General features: G+C 40.1%; 1 protein-coding gene across 1 annotated transcript in view; it reads left to right on the plus strand.

The window, feature by feature from the left end:
• Positions 1-12,872, plus strand: part of fhip1b (FHF complex subunit HOOK interacting protein 1B) — a 26,614-nt gene extending 13,742 nt beyond the window's left edge. Inside the window, exons 6-11 of the mRNA XM_008280130.1 lie at positions 489-568; positions 2,702-2,868; positions 3,333-4,721; positions 6,281-6,459; positions 7,022-7,184; positions 8,251-12,872. Coding sequence (XP_008278352.1) covers positions 489-568; positions 2,702-2,868; positions 3,333-4,721; positions 6,281-6,459; positions 7,022-7,184; positions 8,251-8,561 — 2,289 coding nt within the window. The 3' untranslated portion in view covers positions 8,562-12,872. The remainder of the gene's footprint in view (positions 1-488; positions 569-2,701; positions 2,869-3,332; positions 4,722-6,280; positions 6,460-7,021; positions 7,185-8,250) is intronic.
• The last annotated feature ends 6,313 nt before the right edge of the window (positions 12,873-19,185 follow it).

Genomic DNA, 19,185 nt, shown 5'->3' on the forward strand with positions numbered 1-19,185 from the left:
GTGAGGATTAAGCGGTATATAGATAATGGATGGATGGATAAATTATAACATCTTGTTTTTCTTGACTGAAGTATACGTCATACCCCCCCTTTTTACAGGAGTGTTTACAGAGCCTGATGAAAAATGCTTGTGTTTACAAAAAAAAAAGTTGATGGCCACCATCGTGATGCTCATCATGTCTGATTGGGACTTTAGGTTTTGTCGAGCCAGCTAATGCAAAGAAAGCCTGGCTATGTCACACTTGCTACATAGGACACCCATCTGGGTTTCCACATCCTGGAAAACTCCTGATTTTCATTACAAGAGGACCTGCAAAATTAGTGGAAAGGATAAATGTGTGCCATGTATATTTATTTTGGGAATCATTACAAAAATAGGACCTAGTTCATTTGAAATACATTCATAGCATATATAAATTGGCTCTCATGTGTATTGCCTCTGTGGATAATGACTGTTTTCTAACCAGTTTCCTTATCTGTGTGCTGCAGCTCTGCATGGTATCGTTGAGCCTCTTCAGGACTCTTCTGTCCCTAAACTGCGAAGACGTCATGCTGCAGCTCATTCTCAGGTACGTCGGCACATCTGAGCTCATTTATTGTGAAGTGGTAAATAGTCTGCACCTGTATAGCGCTTTTCTAAATTAGTGATACTCAAAGCGCTTTGCAGTGTGCTTCTCATTCACCCATTCACACACCAACAGAGACAGAGCTGCCATGCAAGGTGCTTGCAGTGTCATTGGACACTTTGACATGTGGAAGCGTGGGGCATTGAACCACCAACCTTGCAGTTAGTGGACAACCTGCTTTATCCAATGTGCACGAATAATATCGGGTAGAATGTATTTTTTTCTATATTTGTTGCAAAGCCATGATCTGTTGGTATTGGTCATTTGAATATATAGTGCAGAGATATACCATTTGGGTTTTGTAAATTTTGTAAACACTTTGTAACCCTAAAAGATAATTTGGTTTTCAAGTGGCCTCAAAATGGTTCTGATATGGAATATGTCATGCTCACATTTTACATTTTTTAATTTATCAATGGCAGCTTTGCCTTTGTAATGATGTGTTCAGGACTAATAGTACAAGGTGCCTGGTACTTTGCACTTCTTGCTATTTTAGCATTAGGCATGTTTCCATAAAAATGTGAAGTGAATTTAAAGTGAAGCATTGAAATGCGAAATGTAAATTAGTGTTGTCAGAAGGTAGTGGCTGTGTCACGCATGGCTTTAGTAAACAAAGTGGAAAAATACAACCCTCCCCCCAAAAAAATAAAAATGTGCAAAAAAAAAAAACTTAAAGAAAAAAAAGGAAAACAAATTTCTGCCAAAAAAAACTGGAGAAAGGCACTAACAAATTGTTTTGTATTGGAAAAACTGTAGTTCTTTTGTGTCAGCTGGTATTGGACAGGATTTTTGCCGTCTGTAGACAAAGACAATAAAAAAAGAGGAGACAGCTGATCAGTCTTGTGAGTCTAAAGAAGTGTCCAAAAACCACAAGCAAGTGGTTGAAAAGCTAGAATTTGTTCTGAAAATGTTGGAGAATCAAAACATCCATCCATCCATCCATCCATCCATCCATCTATCTTCTAGATGGATGGATGGATGGATGGATGATGCTTAATCCTCACTAGGGTCGCGGGGGGCTGAAAATATCCCCGCTGACTCAGGGTAGAGGCAGGGGTCAGCCTGGACAGGTTGCCAGTCTATCACAGGGCTACACTTAGAGACACACAACAAAGCACAATCACAACCACACCTACGGACAATTTCGAATCACTAATTAACCTCAGCATGTTTTTGGACTGTGGGAGGAAGCCATGCTGCACGGGGAGAACATGCAAACTCCACGCAGAAGGATCCTGTGAACCGGCGACCTTCTAGCTGTGAGGCAATGGTGCTAACCACCGAACCACCTTGCAGACCCAGAATCAAAACAGTCTTTTACAAACCAACCGATTACTTGGGGAAATAGTCTCAGCTCTACTATCTTCAACCATCCCATCTGCAAACACAGCAGGATGTTAGACATTGCAAAAAACCTAATTGCTCTGCTTGTGTTAAATGTTCGCTAAGTCACAATGTTTTCAAAATAGAATTGATGCACTTCATGGACAATGGAAACATCTTTTTCACATAGCAGAAACCCACCTAGAGCTAGTGTAACAACAGTAAAGAGCTATAAACCAAAAAACTTTTTTTTTTTTAAATTTTGTTGTTACTATTCACTTTTTCTAATGCAATACTTCAAAATATGTGTAAAGTCATCTATGGAAACACAGCTATTGAGAATCTTTTGACATCATAAATGCGGTGTGTGGGGTGCCCCTATAGCTCACCTAGCTGAGCAGGCGACCCATGAACAGGGGCTACAGTCCCCGACGCAGCGGCCGTGGGCTCGACTCCCACTCACGACCCTTTGCTCCAGGTCTCTCCCCATTCTTCTCCCCCCTTTCCTGTCTCTCTCTACTGCTCTAAAATAAAGGCAAAAGCCCAAAAAATATAAAAAATAAATAAATGCAGTGTGTGACTGCAGGAGGTCCATCACAGCACGATAAAACAGCCAGAATTGTAAACATGGTATTAAAAATGACTGACTATATATTCAGTTTGTTAATGTTCCTAAATGTCTGTATCTTCAGTCTGTGAAACGACTATTATTAAAAAATTACTGAAATAGTTTATGTGTGTTTGTGCTTCCAGGTATCTTCTGCCCTGTACTCATGTAATGCTGAGTCAGCGTCGAGCTATCAGGGAGACCGACTTGTACGGAAAGTCAGCAGACAAGTTCCTGTCGCTGATCCCAGAGTGCTGCCGGCTGAACGCATCCTCCGCTGAGCGGGACGAGGACGGTGCATTCTGGGGCAAAGGTGAGAAACAAACACCTGTGGAGAAAAAAAATGATAATTGTGGTTCTAAACACAAAGAGAATACTTGGTGCTGTGTTAACACTCAAAATTAATTCTTTTGGGAGTTATTTATGCAGCCTTTTCAGTATTTTTTTTAGTAATCTTTTGTGAGGCCTCATAGGGATCAACCAAAAACAGTAAATTTGCCTGATAGGTGTCAAGATTATCATTGTATTCACAGGCACAAATTAGTCATTTGCACTCTTTACTTTCTGTCAGTATTAACTATTGTGGGAGAAATTGAAGTTAAAGGTTGTAGTTACAGAGAGGAACACCTAGAGGCTGTTCACAGCAAGCTAACAGATGTGTTTTGGTATTACATGACACTCTTGTGTGTTGTTTTTTGAAAATACATTTGTTTCAGCTGTACTGACAGGCCTTGGGGGCTATTAGTTACGCATATCACACTGTGTGTCATTCTACAGTGCTAAACAGTCCCAGCACTGAGTCTCCAGCACCGCCCAGACCCAGCACGCCGTCCCGCTTGGCCTTTTTCATGCGCCAGCAGAGCAGTGGCAGTGGATCAGGAGGCGGGGGTCCCTCAACCCCCACCAGCATGGAGCCACTGCAGTCAGGTTCTTCCAGCTCCCACCCTCTGTCCCCTGACAGCCCCATGCACCAGCAGCAGATCCATACAGATTGTCTGGACTGGGACTCGGGTTATCTGGAGTACCTCAAGGACGCTCGGCGGGGCATCGAGCTTTGCTCCTGGTCCTGCCGTGATTGGTCGGCGCCCTATGATGGAGAAAACCCCTCCCCAAACACAGCCCCTCCGCCTCCACCTCCTCCTACCTCCAATCCCTCTATGGCTTTGTTCCCTGAGCACTTCTCTTTCCAGCAGGGAGCGAATACCAACACTCCTCCGGGCCAGCAGAGGGCGGCCATCGTGGCGGCAGCGCGGTCTGAGTGGAGCAGCTCAGAGAGGGACAGCGGAGAGTGGGATGTTACGATTGGCAAAAACAACTGCATCAGCCTCACGCCTCGCTCCAAGAAACGCAGCCTGCAGAGGGAGGAGCTCCTCCCCAAGCCTGTACCTCCTCTCGTCCCTTCTTTGTCCTCGGCCGCCCCTTTATCAACCTCCCACCCTGTTTCATCCCCAGCTCCTCACATTCCCTCGACTGCCATTACTGTTAGCTACCAGGCCATGTATAATGGAACGATGGGGCAGGGGGACGGGTGCTCAGACAGTCGTGACAGAGGACTAGAGGTAAAGAAAGTAAAGAGAGACTTGGGGGAGCAGCAATTTTTGGATGAAAATGCCAATCAAAATGGATCCCTTGTCACGTGCCCCTCCCAAACCTGCACTGCTCTCCCACAGTCCATTTTCACCAACAGTGACATCAGCGATGCAAAATCTCTTCGCCCTACCCAGATTCCCTGTCAGAGCTCCATCACCCCGCCAGCGTCTGATACCAAACTGCTGACCAGCGACACCTCAAACCCACACGGTGCATCCTCAGATCTTCCAGAAGCCAACCAACAATCTGTAGAGAGTCTTATAGAGGAGCTGCTGACACAAGCACCAGGAGACCCACAGGTACCAGGAGACGCCAATGGTCAGGGCATCAGCATCGAGGCCTTTACACAGGAGCTGAAGGAGCTGGAGGACCGAGTGAAGGAGCGCATTAGAGCAGCCAGCCAGCTGGAGGAAACTACCAGAGAGTCTTTGTCCACCGAGAGGCAGGAAGAAGAACAACTGCTGTCCTCGGCTTTGGAAGCGAAGATGACGGGTGACGCCAAGGGAGACGGGTCAGTGGTGGGTGTTTGCAGCCCTGCCAGACCCCTCAACCAGCCCATCTCCCAGCCATACACAGGTAAGACCCATTGTTGTCTTTTCATCGCTGATTAACCAGTACTCTGTGCTTGTGAGTAAGCACTGTTGAGAAAGGGTTGTATTGTAGTTTTTTGTTTATATCAGTATCTGCTAGTGCAGCATGAGGGCATCATTAAGAGGAGGTATTATATTGAGTATTTGTTTGATTTTTATTTTTTGTTAAGTTCATAGTTCCAAAGGGCTGCAAGGTGGGGCAGTTGGTAGCACTGTTGCCTCGCAGCAAGAAAGTTGCCGGTTCGTGTACCAGTGGGGGCACCGGGATCTTTCTGCGTGGAGTTTGCATGTTCTCCCTTTGCAGCGTGGGTTCTCTCCGGGTTCTCCGGCTTCCTCCCACCCAGTCCAAAAACATGTTGAGGTTAATTGGTGATTCTAAATTGTCCGTACGTGTGAATGTGAGTGTAGTTGGTTGTCTGTCTCGAAGTGTAGCCTTGCGATGGACTGGCGACCTGTCCAGGGTGTCCCCTGTCTTCACCCTAAGTCAGCTGGGATAGATTCGAGCCCCCCGCGACCCTAGTGAGGATTAAGTGGTGTATAGATGATGGATGGATAGTAGTTCCAAGATAATTATGTCAAGACCTCTTAAGCTACAGTGGCTAAAGACAAGTTTTTTTTTTTCTCCATGAAAACAATGATTAGTTGCAACAAATAAATTAATCAGCAGCTATTTTGATAGCCGATTAATCAGTTTGAGTAATTTACTATAAAAACAAACTTCCAGCTTCCTACTTCTAAATATTTTCTATTTTTTTCACTCTTCTGTGACAGTGAACAGAGTATCTTAGATTTTTGGAAAAAAACAAGACATTTAAGGGCATCATTTTGGGATTTTCTGCATCTTGTGGCAGTTATGTCCGCAATGTTTTGAGTTATTAACATTTTACACTTAGTTGGATGATGTAGTGAATATGTTTTGTGACTGAAAACTGGATTTAATGTTCTCTTTTGTTGTTTTTTGTGTAGTAAAGTGCCTTTGTTTGGGAGGTAAAAAAACCATAAGATTGCACCTGGAAATCTTTGGCTCTCATTTAAAGAAGTGTTTACTTTATCTGCCGAACTAAACACAAGATCAGAATAGTGACATAGATATAATACTGACATTTTACATAATATTCAGCCATTTTATGGAACAAACATTTAATAATTCATCTGCCAATTATTTTGTCACTATCCACAATAGAGATAATCATTAGTTGCAGCCCTACGGATTGGGTTTTACGCAGCTCAGTTCCAGAGTCTGTGTTGTCCTTCCGACTTTGTTATGTTCAGTAACGCAGTATGGACTCAAGTACCTGATCACAAAACAGCACTTGGCCATTAACCATAAACTATATAAACTATAGCAGTCTAGGAGCCACTTGGAAGTAGCTTTCGCTCACAACACTAGGGTTACTGATCTTACTGGGATAACAGCTTCTCTGCTGCCTATTCAGCCTGATAACTTCCAGGTTACCTGAGTCATTTTTAAACAGCCTACATTTCTTGAGAAAAAGTTGTGTTGTATCTTTCCATTCAATGATACATCAGATCATCTCTGTGTAGGTCCATTCATGGTGGTTCTGTTTGCCAAGCTGGAAAACATGCTCCAGAACTCGCTGTACGTCAACATCCTGCTCACTGGCATCGTGGCCCAGCTGGCCTGCTATCCTCAGCCCCTCCTACGCTCCTTCCTGCTCAACACCAACATGGTCTTCCAGCCTAGCGTCAAGTCACTGATCCAGGTACCTGACACCATGGTTGAGGACCGCCCTCTTGTGAACTTAAGTTCAGTTTCTGAGCAAAAAAAAAAAAAAAAGAAGAGTTTCTGTATTTTGTTATGGAACAATGACAGTTTTTAGGTTCCTGTCTGTAGTTGTCCACTTCCAGCCCACCTCGCTTCTGTGCAGTCTTCAGTTCCAAAAGACCCACATTGGTATTTGCATGAAGTTCCTTTCCATGTTCCATTTGCTTCATGTTTTAAGATGCTTTAAATTGATACTTAATAGCTGCAGTGGAGGGTAAAAATAGCACTTTAATTTTGGAAGAGTGACTCATTGATGCATGATGAACATATTCACAGAATTCCTTTGTTTCGCTTCACGTTACATTTTTTGTGACAGTGGTAATATTTTTTGTTTAAAAAGCAATCTAGTTCGATCTTTCAGCACCTCAGTCTTGTAGCTTATCATCAACACTGCAGCCATAAAGAATAGCCTCAGTCTACTTTAGAGAAGTTACCAACAAAATCATTTTTCTTTGAGGATCAATCCAAACTCTAAAACTTTGTTCCCTGACTCTGGTCAGGTTTTAGGTTCTGTGAAGAACCGCATTGAGGCCTTTGCCGCCTCTCATGAGGACTTCCCTGCCATGCTGAAGAAAGCCCAGCAGTACCTGGTGGCCCGAGGCAAAGTGGACTGGACCGACTCACCTGCAGCAGTTCCTACCTTGCGGCGCTCTGATTCACTTGGTGTGTAAAGAAACAAAAGAAATAGTATTTACTTGAGCAGGTGTGGGTTTCATATGCAGCTGATATCTGTCTCAGACGACTGTTCTCCTTACATGTAAATCTGTGTTTCAGTTAATTATCAATTCTAAAAGACGTGACGATTGATAAGTCACTCTTTTTTTTTGGCCACTGCATTATCTTATTTTGTCTATAATTGTCTTCGGCACAGTTCACAAGCTGGGCCACTTTCAAAGTGCTTTACATTGAATTTACCTTCAAGAAGAACTGAAATAAAACGTATTAATGCAGATCATTTACAAAATATATTTGATACGATTTTAGAGGCTGTCAAAGGTCAAAATTATAAAAATGAATGTAAAAAATGTTCCCATGCAAATATACAGATGCACAGTTTTGGACATCAACCTGATAATGCAAAAATTAAAAGAAATAAAAACTCATTAGAAAGATAAAGAGAATTGGCATTTTCTGTCGTGTTTCAAGATGCTAAAATTGATGTCACAAACTGTCCAGGACTGAGCTCGGAAGAAGTAGAATTTATTTTACATTAGAATTTTGTTTGTGGTTTGAGATTTAATCTTAGGACAAAAGTATTGTTGATTTGATCGTTTTTGCATTCTAGTTACATTATTTGTTACCAGTAGCCACATATTCTGTGTGTGCACAGAACTGTATTACTGTATTGATTACATTACATCAATACATTCCTGTATTGATCGCCAACCATGTCAATATTGATATATTGGTTTTAGTAACGTTATAAGAAAAAAAAGGCAAATTCTCTGATTCCACCTTCTTAAATGTCAGTATTTTCTGATTTCTAGTCATCTAGATCATTAATCTTTCGTTTGGGGTCAAAATAGACATTAGAGGAGGTTGATTTGGCTTTTGAGAAAGAACGATCAATATTTTACATCCTTTGACATTTTATTGGAAACAGCAGTTAAACAAAACAGAATCCACGTATCCACTTGAAAGCTCTGGAGAAAGGTAACAAGTTGTACTTGACTTCAGAATCCTTGTTTGCACCTTGATAACTCTAACACTTACAATTTTGGCCTTCTAGTGAAGAGTCGTAAGCCGTCTCTCGGAGACCTGATCCTTCGTCACACCAACAGCCCGACTCGGGCTCGACACGCCGCTCAGCTGGCCCTCGCACACGTACGGGACGGAAGCCAATCACTGCACAGTGCTCTGTTCCGGGGCAGCGGCAGCGGCGGAGCGTCTGGCCTGGAGAAACAAGCTGAGGCTCTGCGGGTGAAGAACGCTGTCTACTGCGCCGTCATCTTCTGTGAGTTCCTCAAAGAGCTGGCTGCTCTGGCTCAAGAGCACGCCGTCAGCTTGCCCTTCCCCCAGAGCCAGGAGGCAGAGGAATAGACAGTAAATGCAGACTCTTCAAGTTTAGCTCTTAGCATCCATTAGTTGTTTTTTTTTCGGGCTGTAAGGAGTTACATCGGATTCTCCTATCACCAGAGTACAGACTGGAGCACTGAGACTTTTCTGTCACTGAAACAGATCGTCTGCAATGACGCAGACAAAAGCGAGAGAAAAACGGTGGCATTTTTGTACCAAAATTATCATAGGATACCTATAGGACTGGAAGAGTTTTCCTCGTCTGTAAACTTGTGATATTGTGCATATCATGTATTATATTTACATTCTATACATAGAAAATCATGAGATTTGGGAGCTTGTACATACACATACCATGTCATGGTATAATGTGACACAGTGAAACCACAGACAAAAGAAGTAGGTGCACATACTGGTGCTAGTCGATACTCGTTATCTTTTAATTTGAAAGGGTGCTTTCAGGTGGCACAGAGAAGGTTTAATCTTCAACAAAATTAAAACAAACACCAAAAATTGTTTGGCAGTATAGTATTGTTGGTGAGTCAATCAACTTCAACGTGATCAATCACTTTCGCCATCTCTGTACAATAAGCTCATCTGTGATTTCATCAGAACTTTCCATCCTCAGTCGAGAAGCTTGTAGAGAAAAGCGGATGTTCCCAAAAACATTGGAGCATTGCAAGTGTCCATTTTTTTTAAAAGGCTGCACCGCTAGTCGTCAACGAATGAGATGAAAAACTGGAAAAAAGAGGAGTGCGACTCGCTCCTGTGAATCAGCGCGACTACCACAAACGTACTGGAAAACTTTGAGTAATTAATGCCATTCTTTTTGAAATGTTTTAAACGTTTGACATTTGAATTTGCACCATTTTCTAGACATATCAGCAACATGTGGAGGGCAGGTGTGTGTGTCATTGTGTATGTAAGCTTATTTTAATGAATGACTCCTTTTGCAAAAGGTGATGCCAACTCTTCAGGCCATTAGTAAGCCATTCACCTGTTGCCATAAAAGACGCTGTGGGACTGACCAAGGCAGCGATGCTTTGTAATTCAGACCTTTTGTGAGTCACTTAGTCTTTTTGAAAAGACATCAAATTCTGCAAGGGTTCTTTTTTTCTAAGAAGCATTGGCATGATTTCTATTTGCTTTGAATTTGCTGAAAAAGGATAGTCTCCCGAGGCATTTTATTGACTTTTCTTTAAACACATTTTAGTTTGTGAGCTTAAAAAACAAAGCACCAGTTTTTCAGTTTTAGTAACTTTTAGGCAAGACAGGCCGAACTGAACATACAGCTTAGAAATTAACATGCTGCTATTTTTTTAAAGAACACTAACACCCGTTTTATTAGTGTAACAGCTGCAATTTCTTCTTTTCATTGTTAGGTACCGAGTATAAATGTGCATGTGAGGATGAGGATGAGTCGATGCCAGTTGTGATCAGCATTTAATTTATTTTATTTTTTTGTGTCGGACGTTGAATGAAGTCGCAGCCACACAGTGTTAAAAGCGTTTGCCAAGACGAAATTATTCACTGTTAACGTTTTTCCTTTCCTTGAATTGTTCCATGTTAGTCATTTGTGTTGTGAGATGGTAATTCTTCATTTTACAGGCCTGTAATTTCCTGTCATCTTTTTCAGTAGATTATAAGAAAATTCTTTCAAAACGAAAAACCTGTAAAATTAAGCGTTATGAGGACATTGTAAAACCATCGACATGCAGCGTTTTATCCGCTATCTTTTTGCACATACTAGCCATTCTCAACTCCTAGCAGTAGAGAAACTGCCTGCCATCCTGCAAAGTCTTATCTCTGAAATCTACCACATTTTCCTCAACAACCTTTTCATCTTTCTCAACAAGTTGAAGCCTTTTCAGCTTGTCAAAGCCATAGCCATGCTCGTCATGTTTGTAAATGTGGCATTTCGTCGTGGCTGCAAGTCACTTTTCTACAGAATTTCTAGATGCATTTCGTAACAACCCATAGTTTTTTTAAAAAAAATACTGATAGTTTAAAGATTCTGCATGCCTGTTAAGGCCAGGTTTGTAACTAATGAATTAGTCAAGTAGTGTTTGGTTTGTGCAATAGTACTAAACTTAAATTAGCTTCCATGCAGTAGGTTTTAGTGGTTAGTGAGTCAATCCTATTGTCTGCAGAGATCGGCAGCAAGAACAAGTTTCACACTGAATGTTAGCACTCAGCTAATTAAATTAGTAGAGAAGTCACTTCTGTATTTAAGCCACTGCCATCCGTCCGTCCATCTGTCGTCTGCTGTACATCTGTGTGCTCAGAGCTGGTGGGCTTCACTCCTCGCCGGGTCCCACTGCGTCTGCACTTAAGATTGTGTTCTTAAACTTAACTATTGCTACAAACAGTTGCGATAGAGATCGATGGTAGTTTGAGCGCGATGGATTTTCAGCTTCACAGTGCTGTCACTTATCGTCAGTCACTAACTCAGTCAGTTATTTGTTTTCTGAGATATGTTGATGGACACCAAAGACAATCTCTAACTCAAGAAACTCACAATGTCTGTTTAAACAATCATAGACAAATTAATCCGGAATAAATCTTGTCCATGCAACACTTACTTACTTAGACAAAAGTGTTGCCGAATGACCCTGTTGAAAATGTGCCAGTTTTGTTTTTTAGGCTCAGCCGAGATTTAAAAAACAAAACAAAACAAAAAGGGAGCTGCTTTGTGAGAACTTAAATCGTTGGCATTGCATTTTTTTTTTTCCTGATTTGGCATTTTAGCCTCTGTACAGCTGTAAACTGTTTTTTTATTCTAGCGTGTATTTCATTTGTAGATATACAAAGACACAGAAATTTGTAATGCGGCATTTTTATAAAGGGATTATTTCCTACCAGGGACTCTGACGTCTTCCTGAGCTTCTCAGACTGTAAGCAGGGCTGAATTTAGTGCGGTGCTTATATGGAAATACACAACGAAGGGTTCAACAAATATAATGAAGGCTTCGTGGTTGCTGCGGTGGATTACTTAGCTTTATGGAAGTTGGTCTTCGTACTCCACGAAAGCGAATGGCAGCAAATGAAGTGAGCACTCCAACTGTTCAGACACGGGTAGGAGGGTGGACAGCCTGTTAGAAATACACAAATACAAGTGCTGATTTAAATTTACCATCGGGGCAGGGTTTTGGCTTTCAGTGGTGCAGCAGCTACCACGACTGGATGTTTAACGCCAAAGCAGAAACAGAAAGTCTCACTGTAATAAAGTCTTTAAATATTTCATGTGTTTACTATGACGAGTTAAGGCCTCCAAGAACGGATCTATTTTCATGTGTCGGTTTGATAAACAGGCGTCTCGGCCTCGTCGGTTGCCGTTTCCTCGTCTCACCTCAGCTCTGCTCAGACTCCAAACCTACCTGCTTGATCAAATGTTTATTTTCTGACTCTGATAACTGACAAAACATGGCGGTGAGTGGTAAACCCAAAGCTAAGCTTAAAAAAAAAAGTGTTTTTACCTGTTTCTGCTGTTTTTACACATTTACTTGAACACTACAGTTAAGCTGACAGTGACTTCAAAACAGACCTTGATTTTAGAATTCACTTTTTTTTTTAGTTTTCAGTGTTACATCTTGAGTTGATTCACAGATACATGCAAACACCTTTCAAAGAGCAACCCAACATGTTTAACTGTCATGGACTTTCATTTGAAGATTCATGTTTTGGTATTTTGAGCACAGCGTCACTAACAGCAGCGAAGGCTTCTCTTTGCAGACACACTTCAGTTACAAACGCACACACAGTTTGGCAGTTAATTTGTGCAAATGACAGACTGATTATTACAACTGAATCATCACCTCAATGACTTGGTTGCCACTAATAATTGATTTCTTAACAAATCATGTCCACACTGTGCCATGTTTGATTTGTCATGTGTTGATTTGTAACGCTTATCACAGGATGTACGACATGTGCAGTATGTTTCCTTTCAAAAGCTTTTCACTTCTGACATTTCTCCCCTGTGATCTATGCAAACCATGCTCTGGTGTCCCTGGTTTGAAGCTGAAATGAAAGATGATGCCGATTGATTTCAATGTGTAAATACTGTAAAAAAAAAAAAAAAAAAGGAAAAAAAAGAGAGTGAGAGAGAGAGGGAGAGCGCAATGGGTCAAAATGCAGAGGTGTGTGAAATAACCAACAGGACAGAATGAAAATCATGCGAAAATAATGTAATGATGAATGTTGTCAGAAATATTTTTCTATATTTTGAAATCATTAGAAAAAAAGGACAAAAATACAAAGTGGGAAAAGCTGTCAGAAGAACACTACAAAGGGAATGTTTTTATTAATTTATAAATTCTTTGCCTAGCAATATTACATGTGTACTGTTGTCTTTTCTTTGTTGTCTTTGATCAATAATATAAAATCATTCTGGCGTTTGCTTTTACACTACCTTGTGGGCACTGCCAGCTATGGATGTGTACTTACTGTTGTACTACTTTCTAGTCTACTCGAAGGTCTTTGTTCTGCGTGTGTGTTGTAGATCAGCGTCTGTATATTCTATGTATGCACACTCCTTCTGTTGCAGTGTTGAATGGACACACACTCTGGTCTGAATGCATACGTCCACAGGTGATGAGTGAACCCTCGTGTACTTGCACATGTTATAAAATGCAGGGTCAGCATCCTACTTTCTAGATCCACCAGTGTGGTTACATTTTGTTATTTGCCAAAGTGAGTCCACATCAACCCCTCTGCATGCAGTCCAAAATATGAGTCTGCACAACAGTGCTACAAAGACAGTAGTGCATTCGTGACTACATTGTACATTGTAGAGGCTAATCTGCTACACTAATGTGGAACAGAGTCCTTCAACTAGAAAGAAAATGTAATAACTACACATTTATGGTGTCCACAGCTGACTGTATGTGCCTCCATAAAGGAGAACATGCAAACTCCACACAGAAGGATCCCGGGTGTCCTAACAGGGATGCACACTGGAGATCTTCTAGCTGTGAGGTGTCGGTGCTAACCACCAAGCCACCTTGCAGCCCAGTTTGCCAAAATGTGTTTGATCTGAAGCGAGAAATAAGCCATACAGCTGCTGAATCTGTCTGTATTTTACATCAGCGGTTGGCCCCAAAGTTTTTGCAGGCGTTTCCAGAGGTGGAGAGCGGCAGCTGGATTTTCCTGGTTTGCATAAAGTAGCACAGACGAGCTTAACTTTATGCAAATAAGGAGCAACCAACAAGACACCTCATCTCTCGAAACGCAGCAGCGTGGTACTACCAGAATGCATTGCACTGCTCCTCACGTAGACAGTGAGGATGATGCATAGTGGACACCACTTTTAAAAAAAAAAACATTGTTACGTAAATCATTTTAAAATCTTGATCTTGAGTCTGATTGAAAGTAAACACACAAGTTACCTTGTAGTGTTGCTAACTGCATTGTGAATCTGTTTCTGGTTATATCTCCCCAGTTCATCTGTTCTACTACACTCTACATTCAGTATGTTCTCAGTTGAGAACATACTGAATGTTCCCCACACACACACACACACACACACACACACACATTTTAAATCTAGATACATTAAAAAACACATGACTTTCTGTAGAACAAGTTTCAGGTGACTCCCTCAAGTTTGTCTTTAGCCTGAGCCTTGTCCTCACTAGTCAACATGTGAGCATGCTCGCTGCACAAATACTAAGCAGTGGTCATTTATTATTTATCCAGGATGGAGCTGGAGCTGCTGTTTTAATTTCAGGTGCTGTTCGTATGTTTACACATTGTAGTTACAGAAACCTGCTCTGATGTTCATCCCATCAGTGAACCTGGCTCACATGTAGAGCTGTTACAATTAGTTCATTATAATGTATATAAAATAACTACAGCTACAACTACAGGAATTCAGTAATCATTTTATGCATTTATAAGAAATGCAAACATATATTCCTGCTTTCATTGAAATATGTTTTCACATGACGTTGTGAAATCTGAGGGGATATTATTTAGATTGTAATATGTTTGTTGTTTTTGCTGCTGATCTGGGGAAAAAAAGGATTCTGAAGAAGTTGTATTGGGCTTTGCAAAACTTGTCACAGCTGCATTTTACACATTTTTTTGGTACATTGTAGAATCTGACAGCTTATTAGGAGATTAACTGATAAGGGGATTATTTCAAGTAAGATTCAAATTCGATATAAATTCGCACAAAACAACACAAATCATCAGTCGAGCTTAAATAGCTGACAATGAATCTGAATTAGTCAACCATGTTAATTTTGTTGCACTTTGTGTATGATGACAATAAAAGCATTCTATTTAGATGTATTTTTACAAGTAATAGCTGATTGGTTCAAGGCTCCTATAAGTGAATATTTATGGTTTGCTGGGACAGCAAACTAAAAATCTTTTGATTTTGAACCACTGTTGAGACAAGACATTTGAAGACATCACTACAGATTCTGGCAACTTACAAACAACTGATTAATAAATTGATCAACAGACAACATAAATAGTGGTAACCAGTCACCAGCACATCACAGAAACAAGGCTGAGAGCATATAAAGTTCATGTGGCTCAAACAAAACATACCAAACCTAGAAATCGACCCAAATCCCAACAATCAACCTTAACAGGAACTCTTACATGAAATTTCATCACACAACACAACAACAGAACACGCAGACATGACGGTAGTTTGTGCCATCAATCGACCTGCTCCCCACTCTGCATTTTCTAAAACACACATCAAGCGAAGGTCAAAGGACCACAGCGGGAAAAACCGAAGACAAGTGTCGAGTGTGGATGCATGTTCGGTTTGCATACAGAGGAAACTGGAGTCGGCTTGACTGTGTCCTAGCAACAAGGGGGAAGAGCGAAGAGGGAGCGCCGGAGGCTGCTGGTGTCAGTGAAGTAGTGCGTAGATGTGTTGAAGACAGGTGGAGCATGGGGTCATAGCAGCGCTGCTACCTGCTGACAGGTAAGACTAATGGATCAGTAGCATTCTGCAGTTGTTTTCACAGCCTTAACATGAAGCAGAGTTTCTGTATGTGTTTGATTTGATGCTTTTTTTGTGTGTGAAAACCTGCATATTAGAAGTGACATGGTCATTTTTAATGCACATTTTAATCTTTTTGTCATTGCTTAATTACTATTATTTTGACTCATTTTAAAGTTAAGCACTACATTTGTATAAGAACGCTGCTTTTTCTAAGTTGCTTTTTTCAAAGTGACCCAACATTCACAAATGAGCAACTGGACCCTTCATCTATTATGTAGTTTAGTAATATGAGTAGAAAAACAGAGCTGGGACTGACCTCAGATACGCCTGCTGCTTATCTCCGACAGAAATAACTTCACTGCAAGTGGCACAAGAAGTGATTGAAATCTATTCAAATTTTAATACAATTTAAATACAAATCAAATCAGTCAGAGTTCTGGATGCATTACTTCACCAAGTCAACTGAACATTTCTCAAGTATCAAAAGTATACTGAGGTCATATAAATAATTTTGGTTTCAGAATGTTGAATTATTAACATGTTGGTAACTTACACCAGCAGACTTCCACTGGGCTGCTGAGTCGGTTCAACTATTCATGCACATGATACGAATGCATTAAATTCACTCAACCTCTACATTAACTCAAACACCGTCATACGCTCTAAAAAATAATGTTTAGGCTCAGCAAAAGAAGTTGCATTTGCATTTATCTTTTTGAGTTAAAATAACTTCTAATGAAATTATGTTCAAGCAACAAACTATACAGCGTTGGGGAAATAAGCATTTCCTCTGTATAACTGCCACTTAACGATTGGTAGCATAAACAAAAGTCTATAAGTCGATTAGTAATAAAAATTTCTCTCACATTATTTAAATGAAAGTTTTTAAGGTGACAGATATTTTTAAAGATTATATTGCTCAATTTTTTTTTTTTGTAGTTTTCTTTCTTTTTTTCAGCTTTTCATGCTTTTGTATATGTAGTGACTTAAAAAAAATAAATTAAGTCAACAACAAAACTGTTGATTAAGTTTTTCAATACCAGATATTTAGATCTTGAAAGCAAAATCAACACAAATTTAATTTCCCCCACAAAAGATGAATGAGGCTCACTTGCTAAATTTAAACTTTATTATTCTTATCCACTAATTTGAAGGGGAAACTAAAAAGTACAACAAGTTTTACTACTAAATATAAATCCATTGTTGGTCATATCACAATTGAAAATATTTCCAAATTCATTTCTTTACTCAAGATAAAGAAAACGTAAGATATCAAGTTAACATCATTAAGATATAATACCTCAAATTTAGTTTAAATTTAAATAACACAGAAAATTGAGTTTAAATTTCACACAATATTAAGTTGATGCAATTACCAACACAATGTTTGCAGCCAAACAAATTTATCTAAATCAATAAATGAGAACTTTTACCTTGTTTTTACTTTGTATTTATTCAAGTGGTGGTAATAGATCTCCTCTTGAATTACTTCTTCGAGTGCAGCATTACTGGTATTATTATATAAATCTATTCACGGCCTTACTATAATATACAGCTGAAAACATCCATCTGGTTGATGTACGTGTTTCCATTTTCACCATCACCTGGTGAAGCCTGGTGATAATTAACACTCTGCTGCAGTCGACAAATGTGTCAAACATGTTTGTGCGTTTATAAAACATCAGCTACTCAGCTCCATGCCCACTGGTTCCTGCTGCACAAGTAGATCTTAAAAAACTGCTTACAAATATATATGTTTGGCATTCACATGGTAAAATTATAAAACGTTAGTCTGTAATAACCTGCGATGGACTGGCGACCTGTCCAGGGTGTCCCCTGCCTTCGCCCTAAGTCGGCTGGGATAGGCTCCAGCCCCCCCCGCGACCCTAGTGAGGATTAAGCGGTGTATAGATGATGGATGGATGGATAGTCTGTAATGTGAGAGGTTCTCTGCAAAGTTCTACGAGGCATTTGAGTTTTTCAGTTGTTACCTGATTGTCCATCACAAATAAATGTTTAATCTAAATTCTTTAATCACACTAGTCAATACAAGTACAATACTTACATGAAAATGTAAAAGTTTAACAGCAAAATTTACTCTTTATCCTCCTTTCTGCTCTTTCCCCACATCAGCTTCTAAGTTTGATTGTCCAAAACTAATGCGAAGCAAAAAACAATCCCAAATCCCAAGCATTAAACCCTCAGATATAAGTGATTTCACTGCTGGAGTCCTCAAGTTTGTGAGTTCGTGAAGGCTCAAAATAGTGTAAGAAGAAGGAATTAAACACTGCAGTGACAGCACGTGTTGCTTGGAAACACTGATGTCAAAAACAAAAAAAAAAAGAGGAAAGTAAATTGGGGCTCATGTTCCAATTAAAAAATAATCTTAACAAAAGCCAGGAAAGCCCAGGAATAGCTCTAAATCCCATGCAACAGTGAGCAGCCAGACGCTGTAACTTACAGATAAACCTCCCAGTAGATTTCTTCCCTGCACTGTTGTCAATGCTCGTCTTGTGTTTATGTTGTCTGAAGCAGAGCAACCACATATAAATGTCGCTGATTTTGCAATCACCTATGAAAGGTTTCTCAGGAAAGTCTGCAAATTCACTAGAATAGTGAATAATCGTGTTGTGAAGTCCACATCAGAGTCCTGGGGCACTTGATAATTTGACAGTGGAACAGTTTGAAACCATCATGCAGTTAGCAAGAACAGGCCTCAAAGCCTGTGAGTGTAGAGACATAGTGTTGGTAACAGTATCTGCTGACTTGTGAACCCTAATCAACAACATTTGGCAGTGACATGGTTTTAGTAAAAAGATGAAGCTCATAAGTATGTACAGAGTCAGTCAACAAACTAGTAAAAAGATAAAATGCACTAAACCCTCATAACACATCAGTCTTTGACACTTTCACATTAGTCCAACCTGTATGATCAGAGTGGATCAACGTTGGCTCATTCTCATTCTGAAATAAATCCAAGTTTACCTCAAGACCAAACCTCCACAAACAAAGCACCAATGCACGAAGCGCTAATGAAGCATTTCCTCTTTATTAAAGGTGTTTCTGCTTATCCAACACTCCACAAAAGGACAAAAGGAGGGTTTAACCCTTTATGGGGCAAGTGACCATATACTTCCTTAGACGTTCAATATGTCCACCCTGTTCCTGTCCTTGAGGTTGAACAACCATGTGCACTTTGATTTGTTTTTTATACTAGTGCCAATATCACTACCTTACAAAAAATGTCACTAAACAAATGTTCCAGGTACTTTATGAACGCTTGTTACTGGTTTGCATTGAACTCCACTTTCATTTATTTTTTGAGATTAGTGTCAATACCACTACCCCAAGACAAATGTTACTAAATGAACTTGCCAAGCACTTTATAAATACTTTGTTACTGGCTGTGTAAGTAGCATTACCTCAAGCTAAAATGTTTCTAAATAAATGTTTTTTGCAGTTTGTTACTTATTCCTTTATTTATTATAAATTCCCTTTTTTTTTAAACAATAGACGGGCAAATTACCACATGTGGTAACTTTATTTATCTTGAATTTTAAGTCACAAAAGTAAAAATATTTTGAACTATCCTTCAATAACACCATAGGGTTTAAATTTTCATTTTCCAAGTATTTCAAGGAGTGCCCTATAAAGGGTTAACAAGCTACAAAGAACAAAAAC

The sequence above is a fragment of the Stegastes partitus genome, unplaced genomic scaffold (assembly GCF_000690725.1).
Source record: "Stegastes partitus isolate 25-593 unplaced genomic scaffold, Stegastes_partitus-1.0.2 Scaffold183, whole genome shotgun sequence".
Classification (NCBI taxonomy): Eukaryota; Metazoa; Chordata; class Actinopteri; family Pomacentridae; genus Stegastes; species Stegastes partitus.